The sequence below is a fragment of the Daphnia pulicaria genome, chromosome 2 (genome assembly GCF_021234035.1).
Source record: "Daphnia pulicaria isolate SC F1-1A chromosome 2, SC_F0-13Bv2, whole genome shotgun sequence".
Lineage (NCBI taxonomy): Eukaryota > Metazoa > Arthropoda > Branchiopoda > Diplostraca > Daphniidae > Daphnia > Daphnia pulicaria.
Window position 1 is genome coordinate 8,581,488 of NC_060914.1, and position 16,308 is coordinate 8,597,795.

Sequence of the window (16,308 nt, forward strand, 5' to 3'; positions counted from 1 at the left end):
TACCGCTAGAAGGCAGATTGTATTGAATACCAAAAAAAAGCAAAAGTTGAACAACATCCGAGGGAACACGAAATTTGGAAAACTGCACCACCAAACAGCAGTCGAATCGTTTCATTTCAAATTTTTGGATTTCTTCTGGTTCTTAGACGGCCTTCGTGGAGAAGTCGAACGGCTTCGAGAGCGGCGAGATCGTTTCGACGAGTCATCGCTTTTTGATCTTGACCTATAAAATGTAATCATCATCCATTTAGTAGTACTAGTAGTAGTAGTAATGGTAGTATTCGGTAAACGCTATAAAAGGACTCTGCACGCAGCAGTCCTTTTAATCACGAAATCTATCGACACGCTGCGGATGAATCATCATACCTCCGGGGGGTTCTTCGTAAAGTGTGACTCGGACTGGACGACCTCGATGATCTCGTTCGTTTTGATCGCGATGACCTAAAGGCAGCATAATTACACGGATGGCCAACAAATCATTCATTTGGGGTGGGGTCAAATGTCAAATTTGGGCGTGTTCAAATGTCAAACGAAGTTTCGACTTACTTTCTTGGCGATCTGGAACGAGACCTTGATCTGGAAATTGAACGTCGTCTATCTTTTTCTTTATAACGTTCCCTGTCAGTTGCCTGTCGACCAGAACCACGATCTGATTTCTCGGTACTGTGAGGCGTGCGCCGTTCTCTAGATTCGCGATCTCGACCGTCAACTGTTTCTTGAGAACGATCCCGTTTTGACTGTAACACGAAATCAAAAAAGGGAACCAGTGATTAACATCGCCAATTTATACCAAGTATTAGATATAAAGAATCTATTCTTTTTAACCTTGCGTAAAAGATGTTCGCGGTATTGTTGAACTTGTTCTGAAACTGACATGCCCGGAATTTGATTATGTAGTCCGGCTTCGAGTTCATCTTGGTAGCGAACGACTTTCAGTTCAAGCTCTCGCAGTTTCCCACGTTGATCCTCATTCCTTCAGACAAAATTGGGAGTCGGTCAAGCAAAATGTATTGTAATTAACAGTTACTACCTAGAACCGGAGCTGTGTCGCGTTGCCTCTGGTGACGAGTCAAGGGGGGCACCGTCGAGATCTTCATCTGAAGCAGCTCCTCTTTGTTTAGTGCTCTCCAGATCCGCAAAGATGTCCTCATTATGTTTGGCTCTACTCTTTTTTCTTGACGGCTCATTTGACTCTGAATCGGGGTCGATATTGTCCCACTTGCTAGTGGCTACAACCGGCGCCGGTGTTTCCCATTTGGAAGTTGATGATGACTTAGTTTCACGTCTCCGGTCTCTTCGCACTACCGGTGAAGACGAGCTTTTTATCGGGACTCCGTCCAAATCTTCAGACACTAATAACATTTATAAAAATTTTAATAGGTGAATTAATTAATTATTATAAAAATCAATTTTACTAGGCACTCCATCAAAATCAGCGTCATATTTGTTTGATTTCGTAACTGTAAATGAACGAGCTGGAGAACTAGTTTGGAGTTTGACTGCACTCCTCAAAAGAGCCGCACCGTCCAAAGGTACACCTGAAAAAAGAAAAAATTATTAAATTACTTGTACTTCAAAAACTTGTATTTGAAATGTACCATCCAAATCTTCGGAATCACTGAGTGGAGCTCCGTCGATTGCTTCTGCATCGTCAAGTGGAATGCCGTCGACGTCTTCAACGTTGCCTGAAGTCCGTTGAGAAACATCTTGATCGGCCTTTAAAGAAATCAAAATAATTAATGAAGTGTTGGAAAGATTTAAAAATAGAAAAAAAAAAACTTACAGAGACAAGGCCCAGAAAGACATTTTGCAAATGAATGAGGAATTCGGCGGGATAGACATTCCATTCTTCCCAAGCTCGAAAGCAGAGCATAACTCGTTGTCGAAAAGCTTCGGCTTTCAATCGGCTCTCGGTCGCCTCGTACGCTTGATGCATATAATTGACTATTTCCACCATGTGTGACTGGAATCCCGAACGGAAACTGGAAGCATTGACCGCCTTTGCAGACGAGTTGTAAAGGACGTCTGATACCAAAAAAAATCTTCCCAACTGAAAAAAAAAACAAGATTAAATTAAGTAGGTTTCTTCCAACTTGGAAGTCACGACTTAAATTACCTTTTGAGGAATATAGGTTTTGACACTATTGAGTGACTCGGTAACGAAATCGATGATTTCCTCGTAAGCTTCGGCGTGCTCGATGCAAAAAATCATAGCTTCCGCTACTTTGGATTTTTCAGGAGTCAATTTTCTCAACATCAATTCTAGTCGTTTCTTTTGACTATGGATTTGAACGTAAATTAGAATTGCTTAATGAATTACAAAAAATAATTGTAGTAAATACGATTTGCTGAGCGATCGTCGGCGACTCTCATCATCTTCCTCGTCGGACGAGAAAAGTTCGTCTGGCATGCCCTCAGAAAACGGGTTCATAGACGGGGGTTTCCAGATGGAACCGCCTATTAATTTTTTAAAATGAGCGCTGGATAATTTACAAAATAAAAAGAAATTTTACCTTTAAACATGCGAAAGTCTTCTGTGGACCACACATTACCAGACTCGCCTTGTAGGATTGAGAACAATTTCCAGCGATAGTAAATGTGAGCTGGACTCCGGTTTTCAAATAGAAACCTGATTGCAAAAGTAAAAAACAAATAATAATTACTATCCAACAACATTTTTAGAAAAGACAATTTAGGTACCTGAATTGCTGGTTATCAATTTCCTTGTTCATCACCATGGCCTCAAGCATTGGGCCCTCTCGAACAACAGATTCGATCATTCGATGAATCAAACACAACAAATTTCTGTGTACACCAGTTCCAGAAAACCAAGTTCAACATACGTATGACACGCACAAATGTCAATCGTACAGATTTACGTGGTGATAAAAATGAAAATGTTAAGATTAGCTACCGACTTAAAAAATTTTGTTCGATGATGTAAAAGAAGTGGGTCAATTGAAAAAGCAAAATTTCTTTCTTTTTTTTTGGTCAAGCATTCCGAGTGTTAGTTAAAAGTTTACAAAGGAATTAAATAAGACTTAAGGAATAGTCGCATTGGAAGAATGAAAAGAACAATGTGTTGTTCCTTCGTGACAAAACGTGTATACTCCCTGGGGCTCGGAGGGAGCAGGGTAATGTCACACAGCCGCGCAGCTTCAAGGTATTATGAGGCTTGATCTTTGTTACATACCTGTCTGTAGGGATAACCACTTTGACAACAGCCCTGGATATAATCTGCGAGAGAAGCAGCAAACCCGGGTGAAACATCAACATATTTCCAAACACACAATAGTATGAGAGCAGTGAGACACGAACAACGGTCTTCACTAGCCAAACGAATGCAACGCATGAAAACAAATTTTTGGCTGGGTTTCATCGCTTTCCGCCGAAGAACACGAATAGAAAAGATGAGACCTCCCAACGAAGCGACCGCACACAAAGCACTCGCTTCTTTTTATCCGCCGACCATGAGTAACAATGCCGGAACAGGCGGATAAAAAGTCTCGAGTCTTGTGTCAGTCATATTGCTGGGTTGATTGAAATAGCTTAGCCCATCCCCCAATACCTTGTTGAAGTTCTCCAACGCCTCGCCGTGTGTTGGGTAGGGTGTTCCGGGTGGCGGGATCTGTGACAAGGGAAATATTAATTTCAATTATGTTTGAAAGAACATCTAAGGTACTGCATACCTGATCAATATCTTGTGGGGAGGGTATTGCATTAAAAGGCAAGCCGGTTGGTGGTGGAGGAAGCGTTTTTTCAAGTAATGCTGGCGGTATGTAAATCGGTCGAGCAGGAATTGGCAAGGCCTTCCCCCATCCGAGTTTCATTTCAAAAGACAGAATATCTTTACCTGTTGAAAAATAAACATTTGATATAAATGCATCGATGCAAAAAACGGAATATAAACTGTCAAACCGTTTAATTTTTTCATCGCTCTCTCTGCGTCTTTTCGGCACATAAAGGCTACGAATCCGCAATTTCGATTCCTTGCTTTCTCTTCCTCAGTTCGAGGCCACATGATTTTTACGCTGGCTAAAGGTCCATATTTTCCAAATGTGTCCATCAATTGTTGTTCTGTCATCTGCAAGGGACATTCAATTTATGTTAATTAAGTTGATAAAAACATGATTTATTTAAAACTTGCCTTAGGGTTGATATTGCCTAAATAAATGTTAGTGGTATTGGGATCTCCTACATCAAATGATCCTGTCTTTTCTTCTGAAACAAAAAAAGTGTGACAAATTTGCTACAAAATGCAATTACAATTTACATACCTATCAAGATTGATCCAAGAGCAAGAGAGCTTTTGCTAGTACTTGGAGAACTCACATTGACAGGCTCAAAGCGACTTGGTTTCAAGTGAGCTTTAACTTTGTGTCGTTCCTCTCTTTCTTCTTGGATACTGTAAGAAAATTTAATTGTAACATTATTTTTTAAATAAGAGAATAATCTAGTTTTACACTCTGAGTTCCTCTTTGAACATCTCAAGATTGCTCTTTTTCTTCTCCTTTTTTTGTAAACTTTTATCTTTTGATTCTTTAGATTCCTTAGATTCGTTTGCCTTGGATCTTGTGGAGAAAGATTCTGCTAAGCTCGCCAATTTAGATGTTGGTTTATACAATTTGCCTTTATCTTTAGCATCTTCCTCTGCAAATTTAAATGAAAATATTAAGAAAAATGGCTATATTACAGCATAAAATGTGTAATCTGTTACTTCTTTGACCAGCATCATAGGTACCCCGCTTTGACCCAAACTTTACTGACTTTGCTGGCATCTTCTTGAAATGTGGCTACAAACTCCTCAAATACCTAATGATAAATCCAATGAACAATAATATTGAATTATTTGAAGTTCAGCATCTCCAAACAAATGTTTATCACCTCAGCAGCAGCTTCAATTTCTTCGCGCTTCTTGATTTCTTCGAGTTCTTTACGAGACAGTCCTCTTTTGGCCATTTTGACACAATACACTAATGTTGCAAGAATGTTAAAAAGAAGTCGAGTATCTTCTTGTAATTTCACGTCATAGAAGGTTTAATTATATTTCGATCAATCCATTCCACAAGCACTTCATACCATTTCAGCCGATTTCAGCTCGCATCGAAGCCGAACAGCGATGCCAATCATTATTTTTCTTTTTTAACAACATAACACAGAAACAGATCGGCACATCGCCAACATGAGTCATGAGTATATGACAACTGAAATTCCGTTGATTTTCGCGTTAGGAAAAAAACATGTAGTATATGTCGTAAACTCAATTGTCATAAATGTTTATTACATTGTGTAACAGGCGAGGCCGACAGCCCGGCAGTCAGTAGGATCAAATCTGGTGGAGAAGAAAATGCGCGTGAGGGCAACACGCGAGCCATCGGCCCCAAAACATGTAAAATTTGTTACAGCCTTATTACAGGGATGATAAATTCCATTGTTTGATGTCACCGTGAAATTGAATGGACTCCAATATCGTCGTATTCCATTGTCGAATCTTTCTTGATTATTCTTGCATAAAATCGCGTTTAAACATTATTACAGAAAGGAACAAGAAATCATAAAATTTATTGTGTAGCGAAAGTCCCAAAAATATTCAACATCACCACTTTTTGTTACTAGGGTAATTTAAAATCAGAAGAAATTATAATGGAATCACCGTAAAATTTTTCCTAATTTAATACTCATTATCCCTAAAGTTTCATTGTTTTACACAATAACTGTTTAGCGGAAGTTTTCACTTATATCTCGTTAAATATAACGTTATGTTCTGTTAATTGTACTAATTGTAAATTTCTGTGCATGGCCGAAGTCCCGGCCGAAGCAAAACAGATCCACATGAAAGGGTTTTCCAACTTATATAATATACATGCTTACAGAACATCAAAAGCATTCCGTTATTTTGTTATTTCTAGTTTGGGAAATTTTCATTTTGGGTACAACTCGATAGTGACGTTGGGTTTTTCCATATTACATTGAAGTTTTGGCTGGTGCATGCATGTATCGTATATCCTAATTTCCCTTTCCATTATCCCTGAATACAATAAAAGAACGACATTTTTTTCTATGCACGTATCAAATGAATGGGAAATTTTGATTACAAAACGAATTAACTAGTGTGTGTTGAAATTCATACAGCTCAATCAGGTAACCCAAACTATCTAATCTTGCAATTAACGAACAATTTTGCTCTATTGCTCATATTCTCTCCCAAAATTTATTTTTTTAAACTTAAATTTAAAACAATTCCGCCAAATTTGTTTTTGCTGATGACCGGTTGATGGCTTTACACTTGGGTTTGCGGTGCCAAGGTGTGTTAGCAGAAGCTAAAAAAGACCTTGAGCTTGACTGACTGCTTTCTCTCCAAAAAATAGCCTTGAGGAAAAACTGCTGGGGAAGAATGAGGGGAAACCAAAGAACCTCAAACTATAAAGCGATAATATTGATTCGTCGAAATATAGGCATGCAGCTACAACAAATAGTAAAGCAAATGCCATATGGAAATGACTCGTCATTTAGCTATTGGCACATCCGGTTGATGATAACAAAGGCTTTATAAGTGAACCGCACACATGGTTGAACAACCTAAATTAAATCACCTGATGAGCCGAGAGGGAAAAAAAATAACGTGTACACTCACCTTGGGAAATCCCGACAAAGTCACGTGACCCTCCAACTGAAAAACCAGTTTCTATTGGTTCCAGGAGTTGGTAACTAGCTGGTCTCTTGTGTTAACAGCGTGTGCTGGAGGATAAATCAGCCAGTATATAAAGCAACAGCCAGAGTCAGATCATTCAACAAGTTTCTTCTAAGAGAACTTGAACTCGAGGTAAGACAACTTTAAGTGCTAAATATCTTTTTTAAAAATTATTAACAACAACATTTTCATAATCATTTATTTAGACAGAATGAAAGTAAGTGCTGCGTTAGTATTCGTTGTCTTTGTGTCGTCGGTGGTAGCCAAGCCACAAATTTCTTTCGGGGAAGAGGAAGAACCAGTTCCTGTAGATTTACCCAACGCTCCTGTAGATGCGTTGGGTACTGACAACGAGTTGGTCCACACTCGTCTAGGTCTTCTCGCCGGCTATCTCAGTAAATTAATCATTTGATTTCCCATTTTTCGTCTATTTGATAGTACAAATTCTATAAGCCTAATTTAATATGTTTTATTTATGTGTAGATCTAGAAGCTATCCCCGGTTCAGCTCCTATTGGCGAACAGAAGAAAGATCCAGCTCTAAAACCAAATCCTTACATTCCCGAAGAAGATGTTTCTGGAAAACAGTCTGGTCAGTGCTTGTGCGTTCCTGTAGGGAAATGCGCCAATCCTGCACCGGGAAATATTCCTCTTCCACCACCTGGCTCCGGACCACTCCCTCCTCCACCCATACCTGGACATTCGCAGCAACTTCCTAACAATATCCCACCTGTCAATACGGACGGTGCCGGCCTCATTGACGTGCGCATCGTCAATAAGGTAAGCGAGAATATTAAATTCTAGACAGAGAAATAAAAACGGTTATTGTAAGAATATTTTCAATTTTTTAGCCAGCAGGAGTTCGTTGCCAGAATTCCTTCCAATATTGCTGCGTCGCAAATAATCCATTCCCTGTTGCCCCACCTGCTGCCCCAGTGCAAGGAAGTTGCGGACGATCAAATATTATCCCTACTCCTGGATACAATTTAGACACTACTCAGGTAATAACTGATCAGTAATGATTTATCAGACATTTGAAAACTAAAACTATTTTTCTCTTTAGGCTAAATTTGGCGAATTTCCATGGTGAGAAAGCATTCCTTCAATTACAAAGGAGTATGATGTAATAAAGAAAATGTTGATTAATTGTTTATGTTTCTTGTAGGATGGTTGTTATTTTAGGTCCAAACAACAACTATGTCGGTGGTGGTGTGTTGGTCAGCCCTCGACACGTTGTTACAGCCGCCCACAAAGTCGCTAACTTTGGGTAAGAATTTTGATTAAAATTTGATATGCTAAAATTCTGACTGACTCTTTTCTTTTCTAAAATTTATAGTGCTGGAACTGGCCTGAAGGTTAGGCTAGGAGAATGGGACGCTAAAGCTAATGTCGAGCCTCTGAAATACGTCGAATTGGGCGTAACCCGCGTCAAAGTGAATCCATTTTTCAACCGTGCCAACCTGCAGAACGACATCGCTGTTTTGACTTTAGAGCAGCCAGTCAATTTGGCCTCAACACCTCACATCAACCCAGTTTGCCCATCAAATTTCCAAGCCAACTATGTTGGCCGAAGGTATGTATTAACGAAGAGTTTTGAAGATAATTGACTTCCATAAAAATGGGTTTTAATTTTGACATTTTTAATAACTATAATAGATGTTGGGTGACTGGATGGGGCAAAGACGCATTTGGACCACCAGGTAAATTTTTTGAGTTTTAAAATTCAGTTTTAGTTCAATTTTTTTAAATGTTCTTGTTATTTGATTAGGAAATTTCCAATATATCTTGAAGAAAGTTGATGTCCCAGTTTTGGATGCCAACGATTGCGAACAGCGTCTCAGAAGAACTCGCCTTGGTCCTCATTTCCAGCTAAGCCGATCAAGTTTCGTGTGTGCTGGTGGTGAACAAGGAAAAGACGCTTGCACTGTAATTATAATTGATACTTTGAACGATAAAATATCGACAGCCATCTTACGCGATTTTATTGTGTTTAGGGCGATGGCGGCTCACCTTTGGTCTGCGAGGTGAACGGAAGAGCTGAGCTCGTTGGACTCGTCGCTTGGGGAATTGGATGTGCCGAACAAAGTCTACCCGGTGTCTACGTAAACGTCCGAAGTTTTGCTGATTGGTTGAATTCCGAGCTCGTGTAATCATCCTGATGATATTGCCGCTGTCCACCTACATTTCGCTTGCCTTTGCTGTTTCACGTGCCTATTATATTTCTGCGAATTTTCGAAACGTACACACCTTCCTATGAAAATGGGGCAATAAATTATTTCCCCACCATACATATGCATTTGGTTGATCGGGGAAATTTAAAATAAAAAATGCGGAAAAAAACTACAGATCCAAGGAAAAATTCGATTCGATGGCATGTATTTCTCTATAGAGGTGCTAAATAGCTAAATTAAGCGTGCTAATAATCTTAGTAACAACAAATTATTGCCGGAATTCGGCAAAGTATATATTTTTTAAATTCGACAACCATACACGATTATTCAAAAGAATCACTTTTTTGAGTCTATTTCCTTATTGAGCAATGCAATTTACCGTCTAGGACAACATCAATATGCTAAATTTTGCAATGAAGTATACATTTGAAAAATAAATAGATACATGCATCCACTAAAAGCTATATTTTCGGATAGAGCTGGGAATATTTGCTCACTGATTTTTACGTCTATTTGGATCAATTGATGTGATTAAAGCTATCACCACTCCTTTGCCCCGTTTTTGCGTGTATTGCGGGAGTTTCAGACAGGATAATCGAGAATGAACTGGTTTTCGAAAATCGGTTGTCACATGTTGACGATTCATCAACACGTGATGGCACTCATTAATTTTTCTTGTAGTAATTGCGACAACCATAACATTTTATCCTCTTAAAAAAAATCAACAGATTGCTACGCTGGCACAAATTTAAGCCAAGTGTCACTTTTGAGTTTTGACGATGCAAATAACAAATTAAGTAATTATCGCAAGGTAGTAATTTCTTTTGTACATTATTTGTTAAATTGTAAATTAACGATAAACGAAATTTAAAAATAATTGTGTCAAGTTAATTTTCCCCAAATCTACAATAAATGGCCAGTTTAACAACTGCTGGTGAAGTTTCGGTTAACGGAGTGCATATATAGACTAGACCAAGCGGATATTCAACAAACTAAAAACCCAATTTCACAATGGCAAACTTCGAAAAAGTGAAAATGGCCACTTCAAAATCGATCAGATTCTTGTCGTCCAAAAGAGATTCGATCGTATTCCTGATTCTGTTGATTGTGTGGACGTGTTTGTTCTTCGTTTTCAAGAAACCTGACCATCAATCAGACACGGTTCAAATAATCTGCAACGACAAAAGTTACATAAACCACCCGATGGCATCACCGGAAAGGATAGAATGTAAACAATTCTGCCTCTTCTTTGGACTCATTTGGTCTTCTGTAAACTTTGCCAGCATTGATTTCCTCAACGAATGGGGCAAAATAAAAAAAAGGACGACTTTTCTCAAGTTTTGCTATCGCCCTCTACTTTGGATCGCAACATTATTGACTGGACTCGTTCTCGTCTGGATGTGGAGTAACAATCGTTATTATTCCGAAAGATTGGCTCCAAACTTCTTGGCCGCCTGCCGACCACTCGATCTGTTTTGCAGTCCCGACAGTATTGTTCTGGTGAAGTGTACAACACCTGCTGGAATGTGGATGCCGGCCCTATCCGATTCGCTGCCCAAATTAGCAGCAATACAAGCTTACCTGATGGTAATAACATTCGTCAAGATGGCACACTTCGTGCTCTTGGCGGTATCAAACGCACAGATGGAGTTCCGCATTGCGTCGATTGTCTGGGGCCTGGTGGTATTAGTCATCAATGTAGCGGTTACCTTGGCCAGTGCTTGCTTGATTATCAACTGCAACGATGCAAGTGTCAACATTGACTTCGTTTCCGGCTACATCAAGAGCGCTATTGTTGCTGGCTTTTGGCTACTGGGGGAATACTATTGGAGGCAGAGTGGAATTGAAGATCCAACACTTCCACGTCATTGGAATGACCCCATTCCACCACAAACTGGTCAAATTCCTACCAACCTGACACCAGAACCCGCCACAACTTCGTTGGACGAACCTCCTGCGGCAACAGGATCAGCAACCATTTACCCGAATCTGCCACCAGAAGATGAAAATCCCCCCCGTTACGAGGACTTGGTCACCCGATACTAAATAACGTTCGGGACAACTACCAATTGTGATCCATATGTCGCCAAGAAACGTTATATTGTCTGAATTTATGTGTGACGATCGAATTCAATAAAATAAATTTCAAGTTCATTTAATTTGTTATTTCGAAATTAGCCTAGACTTACTTATTACTGCAACAGAAAGATTTCGTTAAACATATCAATCGCCATTGATCGCTATTCCGTTACAGAAGTAAAACTTTTACACAATTCAGAATAAAACTGAAGTAAATAAAAAGAGAAAGTTAGTTTTTCTTTTTATGATATTCTAACTTGCACCCATACTCACGCACTAAATAAAATAAATACATCGAAGAACTACATGCTGAATAATCGCAAAGAACTGGGAATATCCGCTTTCGGCTTGTTTAAATGTTGTTATTGTGGCTCTAAAACGCGCTAGATCACATGATGATGATGTGTTTACAGGTATCATCACGAGTGCGTTTTGTTTTTGCGTGTATTCTGAGACAGGATCATCGAGAATGAACTGATTTTGGGAAATAAGTTGTCACATGTTGACGATTCGTCAATACGTGACAATACTCATTCATTTTTCTTTTACATACGATAGCCAGCATAAATTGTTTTTCTTCTTTTAATTTGTGTTGGCGCATAGTTTTCTTAGTCCTTCTGTTTATTTTCACGAGGCAGAAGGATGATCGAGCTGCCGAAATGGATTTCTCTTTGTCGCCAATGCAAAATAAAAGAACTTTCGGCTGGAAGTGGCTGAACAGTTTACACATTCACCACTTGAATAAAGGATCACCTGACTAGTCGCAAACAGGTATTGTGCAACCAACAACTCTTCTCCAAATCTTCTCTGGATAATTGAGTAAAATAGAAATTATGTGACGTGTTTAAAAAGAATTGTCAATAAAAAACAAAACATGAGTTCCAATGCGCTTAGTGGTGGTTTAGACAACCCTTGTTTCGTCATCGACTCGTCCGAACTGTCGATTCAATCATTACAAGAATTGGATACGCAACATATTCAGATCGATTCTGGTGATGATGCTCAAGGGGAGAATTTTGATTGTGCATTATCTTTGTCCAATGGCAGTGAAAAGTATTCGTTGGAAAATGCGCCTCCCGTATTAACTAGGACAAGTATCAGTACAAGTACTACATCTAGTGCTCCGCTGGAACATTTGGAAAACTTTCTAAGCGATGCTCGATCCAGCTTGGACGATTCTCCAGTTGCTGCCCTAAGGAGACTTAGCGTGGTGAAATTTGATCCACCTGAAGAGGGTTACTTAAGGTATTAACTTCAAACTATATATTTTTAAAAAGTTGCATGAAAGAATTATGTGTGAATAGTGTTCAATAGATAAACATTTTCCTATGCAAGGTACAGATCGCCAATAATATGGAAACTTGATCGTCTAATGCAAAGCTTTCCAGTCAACCTTCTGACTACTCTTTGCATTTTGTCTGATCTCGGAGTTGTGGTTGCAGACGTCATTGTGAACAGGTAAATTATATAATTTCAACAGCAGTTGTTGGTGTCTGGGCGATTGTCCCCCTTCAACAAATCCTTCTCGAACAAAAAGCAATAGCCTTCTCCATTCTGGAAATTAAAGTACATCATCTTTCACGCACTCAAACATGCGCGTATATTTGCAGTTTAACTTATAGGCCCCTATTGATTAGCGCGCATTCGATTATGTTGTATGACACTAATTGTTGTTTTTATTTATTTCGTTTTAGTCTGGTATACCAGATAGAAGTTTCAGGAAGCGCTGACAGCATCACAAATGGATCGAACGTCATCTATGTACGAGATAACTACGTCATAACGGATTTCGTTTTATCTGTTTACTTGCTTATTGAGCTTCTTCTACGTATCGTCGCTGTAGGGTAAACTTACGAATTATTATGGAGAGCGTGGAGACAGCCTCTTTTTTTCTAATGAAATCATTTGAAAGAATTTCCATTTTCCTTTAAATCTTACCCAAGCGGTTCATTTCGGGGGAAAAATATTTAAAACCCCGTTTAGTAGATTTTTAGTTTAATACTGGTATTTTATTGTTTTATTAGCCATTTAATGACTTTCAACTGAGAATCCTTTGTAGTGACTAAAAATTATTATTTGAAAAAAGAATTATCGCAGATTATAAAAAAAAAGAAATTATGGTTCCATTTTTATTATGGTTATTAACGATGATAGCAACCGCTTGGGTAATGACAGCGCAATAAATAATCAGGTTAATTTTGTAGCAGATAGGAAAAAAAAAGTCTTATAGAAATAAGTGGCTGTCTACGGGCTCCGTTACGATATTAATATTTTTTTTTTCTTTTGGTTTGGAATGGAATGAAGGTAAAAGGTAAACGGACGACTCTGACGATTGTGCCTCCAATAAGTAACGAAACCGCGTATGGAACAGCACACTGAATTACAGTATATTTGCACAATCGTCAGAGCTCTTCCTAACCTATTATCTTTCAGTTTCTAATCAAAAAGGTGTTGAAATGACTACATATATTTAAACACATCAGATTAATCCCTTTTGTTCAACAATGGCACAATGACTTGGATGCCTTGGTGACTTTTTCGACCTTCATTTTCTCCTTGGTTGATTTGATCGTTGATGACACCCCGACATCCAACGGCTTACAGTAATTCTCCCTTATTGAAGTTTATTCATTAGATTTCATATTGAATTTGCCTATAGTTTTGATCCAATTCAGTGCAATGAACTCTTTTACGTTTGATTTCCAGATACCGGTACTATTTTGCTAGAAAAACGACGATCTCTGTAGAGGATGTTGCAAAGCAGGCATAAGAATTTTTCTGATCGTATTATACTGATGGATTGCGCAGGCTGCTGCAAACCGCTAGATTGTGCCGTCTGTTCAGAATCGTGCGCGTATTCAGAATTTTTACTATGCAGAGGCGCTTGGCCAATGCTGCTAGGCTAATGGTCTCTAGAAACAAGCGCAGGTAAGACATGCGAATCGAAAATTAATTGGCTCATTGATTCACGCTTATTTTATTCCAAGTAAAGATACCAGTACGACGGATTTGATTTAGATTTAACATATGTCACAGGTAACTCTAATGAGTTTGGAAATATATGATTATTTAAGTTCTGTTCACTAAAAGTTTTCATTACAGATAAAATCATTGCGATGAGCTTCCCATCTTCAGGAAAAATGTCCTTTTATCGGAACCCAATGTCTGTATGTCAAAACATAAATACTGTGGTTGTGTCTAATTGCGGAGTTATTAAATATTTAAATTTTTCAACAATTACACACTGTTCTTCAATAGGAAGTCGTCCGACTTTCGGACACAAAACATCCAAATCGCTACAAGGTTTACAATTTATGCAGTGAGCATAGCTACAGTCCGTCCTATTTTCATGGCAGAGTTGCAAATTTTCCGATTGACGATCACAATGTGCCAACTTGTAGGTAAATACGACTAGTTATCTTTCTTGTCAGCTAATTACCTTGTGATTAATATACAGTACTGATCAAACTATCCAAATATTTAAATACTAGAAACTTAAATAGGAAAACAGAATTTGTGTTTCTTAGCTATTAATTAATTTTATTAAATTCTGCTATCCCATAAATACAAAATTCCGTAGAAATAATAAGATTGGGACCAAAGAAAAATTTACAAAAATCATTTGGTTTCTTGAAACTGAAGGAAAATGAATTTTATAAGGTTTCAAAATAATAAAACGATTATATTAAATTAATTAGGCAAATGATTGAATTTACTACGAGTGTTCGCAACTGGTTAGAATCTGATCCCAACAACGTGATTGCTGTTCATTGCAAAGGTAAAAAGTTCGTTTTCATTCGTCAACAAAAACTAAGTCAATAATCTTCACTTTCCCGCGTTCAGGTGGAACGGTCGCACGGGAACCATGATATGCGTTTGGCTTGTGGAAGCGGAACTGTTTCTGAAGGCAGAGGATTCTTTGGTTTACTTTGGATCACGCAGAACCGATACCCGATACGGACATTCGTTTCAAGGCGTGGAAACCCCTTCGCAGTGCCGATACGTACACTATTACGAAAGGATCAAAGAAAACGGAGGGGATTTACCACCAGATAAAAAAGTCCATCTACGAAAAATACGGATGGAAGGTGATGACTCCAATACTTAAATGCGAGCTTAAATGTCTCATATTCTCTCCGAAGAAATTAAGCCAATTTTTACACGTATCAAAACATTCGTCTAGCAGCTTATTATTTGATGTGACATTTTCTAGGTATTTCACAGCTGGGAAAGGGGGACGGCTCAGATTTTACCGTTGAAGTTTATGATAACCGAGGCACATCTCCCGTGTTCCAAGCTGATTTTCGGAAACAACATTGCTGCCAGGTTATTGGATTGCTTCCTACTTATTTTAAACTTCAATCCATAAATGCATAATTACCATTGCTCTAAAGAATGCAAATTTCCTTTATTTTTTAAAATAATGATTTCATAAATATTTCAGACTATTTTCCTAGCAAGAGAGGAAGCCGTCGAATGCTTATTAAGCAAGGCACCACCTATTCAGGGGGACGTGCAGATCATAATCCGTCATCGATCGGTACAGGATATTTGACTTATACTGTTCGTGAAAACAAAGAATGGCCTTGTGTGGTTTCACATTTCTATTAAACCACATAATATGGCTGCATACATAAAAAATTTAAAATTTTTTTATTTATTTATTTATATTTTTGATTTTTACTTCCTCACCCACAATAATCACCTGCATTGGAATCAACGTGGATACGCTGATTAGAGGAGCGTGCCTAGAGGCTACATGAATGCTGTTCTATACTTCTGGTTCAATTGCAGTTTCATAGATAACAACAGGTGTGCATATTCATTTCATTTGAATAATAAAATTTAGTAACCAAATTGATACTTCCAATAATCATAAAACTTAAATTTTCACATTTTTTTATTATTGACGGACGGAAATGTTCCAGGCTACGGTTGAAACGAGAAGAATTGGACAATCCCCACAAATCCAACACTTGGCGGTATTTCACACCTGATTTTGTCGTTCAGCTAGACTTTAGCGAGTGTAATAGAATAGATGCGGATGCAATAGTTTGTCCGTGACATCACCCGAATTCTTATAAAATGTGATGAAGTGCTTTTAATAAATATTAATGAAATATTGATCATTATTTTAAATCGGAAATCCGGCTACATAATAAACGATATGAAATAAATAAGTCAGCAATTTGACACGTGCCAACATTGATTGAAATTTTATTACCCTTGGGTTAACTGTGCGACCATAGAGTTATTTAGGATCGTCCCATCAACTTTAGTTAGTATCTGGAACTGGAAGGCAGCAAATATGTTTGGATGACCAAAATTAATGTAACGGGACAGTTTTGGGTAAATTATTTTTTTAATT

General features: G+C 38.3%; 5 protein-coding genes across 6 annotated transcripts; 4 read left to right on the forward strand and 1 right to left on the reverse strand.

Moving 5' to 3' along the window:
• On the reverse strand, positions 1-5,126 carry LOC124327474 (U2 snRNP-associated SURP motif-containing protein-like). The gene is given in 22 exon segments (XM_046786410.1): positions 1-223; positions 367-441; positions 547-737; positions 826-973; positions 1,031-1,352; positions 1,416-1,538; positions 1,599-1,716; positions 1,784-2,050; positions 2,117-2,279; positions 2,343-2,457; positions 2,514-2,629; positions 2,701-2,805; positions 3,194-3,237; positions 3,569-3,628; positions 3,690-3,853; positions 3,919-4,084; positions 4,148-4,221; positions 4,278-4,405; positions 4,464-4,650; positions 4,718-4,742; positions 4,744-4,812; positions 4,885-5,126. Coding segments are annotated over 22 exon segments (2,847 nt in total). The 5' UTR covers positions 4,960-5,126; the 3' UTR covers positions 1-111.
• A 1,559-nt stretch (positions 5,127-6,685) lies between these two features.
• On the forward strand, positions 6,686-8,978 carry LOC124327634 (phenoloxidase-activating factor 2-like). The gene is made up of 10 exons (XM_046786618.1): positions 6,686-6,823; positions 6,898-7,086; positions 7,175-7,470; positions 7,542-7,691; positions 7,754-7,776; positions 7,856-7,957; positions 8,027-8,263; positions 8,347-8,390; positions 8,459-8,616; positions 8,685-8,978. Exons 2-10 carry the CDS (start codon positions 6,903-6,905, stop codon positions 8,838-8,840), a joined length of 1,350 nt encoding a protein of 449 aa, XP_046642574.1. The 5' UTR covers positions 6,686-6,823; positions 6,898-6,902; the 3' UTR covers positions 8,841-8,978.
• A 2,591-nt stretch (positions 8,979-11,569) lies between these two features.
• On the forward strand, positions 11,570-12,827 carry LOC124327635. 2 transcript variants are annotated; one of them, XM_046786619.1, is made up of 3 exons: positions 11,570-12,185; positions 12,276-12,398; positions 12,635-12,827. In XM_046786619.1, exons 1-3 carry the CDS (start codon positions 11,815-11,817, stop codon positions 12,786-12,788), a joined length of 648 nt encoding a protein of 215 aa, XP_046642575.1. In that variant the 5' UTR covers positions 11,570-11,814; the 3' UTR covers positions 12,789-12,827. The 2 variants fall into 2 exon arrangements, with proteins under 2 accessions (XP_046642575.1, XP_046642576.1); XM_046786620.1 differs by having other exon boundaries at positions 12,282-12,398.
• LOC124327693 (phosphatidylinositol 3,4,5-trisphosphate 3-phosphatase TPTE2-like) lies at positions 12,739-14,762 on the forward strand. The gene is made up of 8 exons (XM_046786693.1): positions 12,739-12,784; positions 13,424-13,543; positions 13,647-13,652; positions 13,749-13,868; positions 13,933-13,976; positions 14,043-14,107; positions 14,199-14,341; positions 14,639-14,762. Exons 4-8 carry the CDS (start codon positions 13,813-13,815, stop codon positions 14,760-14,762), a joined length of 432 nt encoding a protein of 143 aa, XP_046642649.1. The 5' UTR covers positions 12,739-12,784; positions 13,424-13,543; positions 13,647-13,652; positions 13,749-13,812.
• Positions 14,763-14,793: 31 nt separating this feature from the next.
• Positions 14,794-15,804, forward strand: LOC124327637 (phosphatidylinositol 3,4,5-trisphosphate 3-phosphatase TPTE2-like). Its single transcript, XM_046786622.1, has 4 exons — positions 14,794-15,028; positions 15,154-15,266; positions 15,385-15,480; positions 15,679-15,804. The coding sequence occupies exons 1-4, from the start codon at positions 14,806-14,808 to the stop codon at positions 15,787-15,789; spliced, it is 543 nt and encodes a 180-aa protein (XP_046642578.1). The 5' UTR covers positions 14,794-14,805; the 3' UTR covers positions 15,790-15,804.
• Positions 15,805-16,308: the final 504 nt, after the last annotated feature.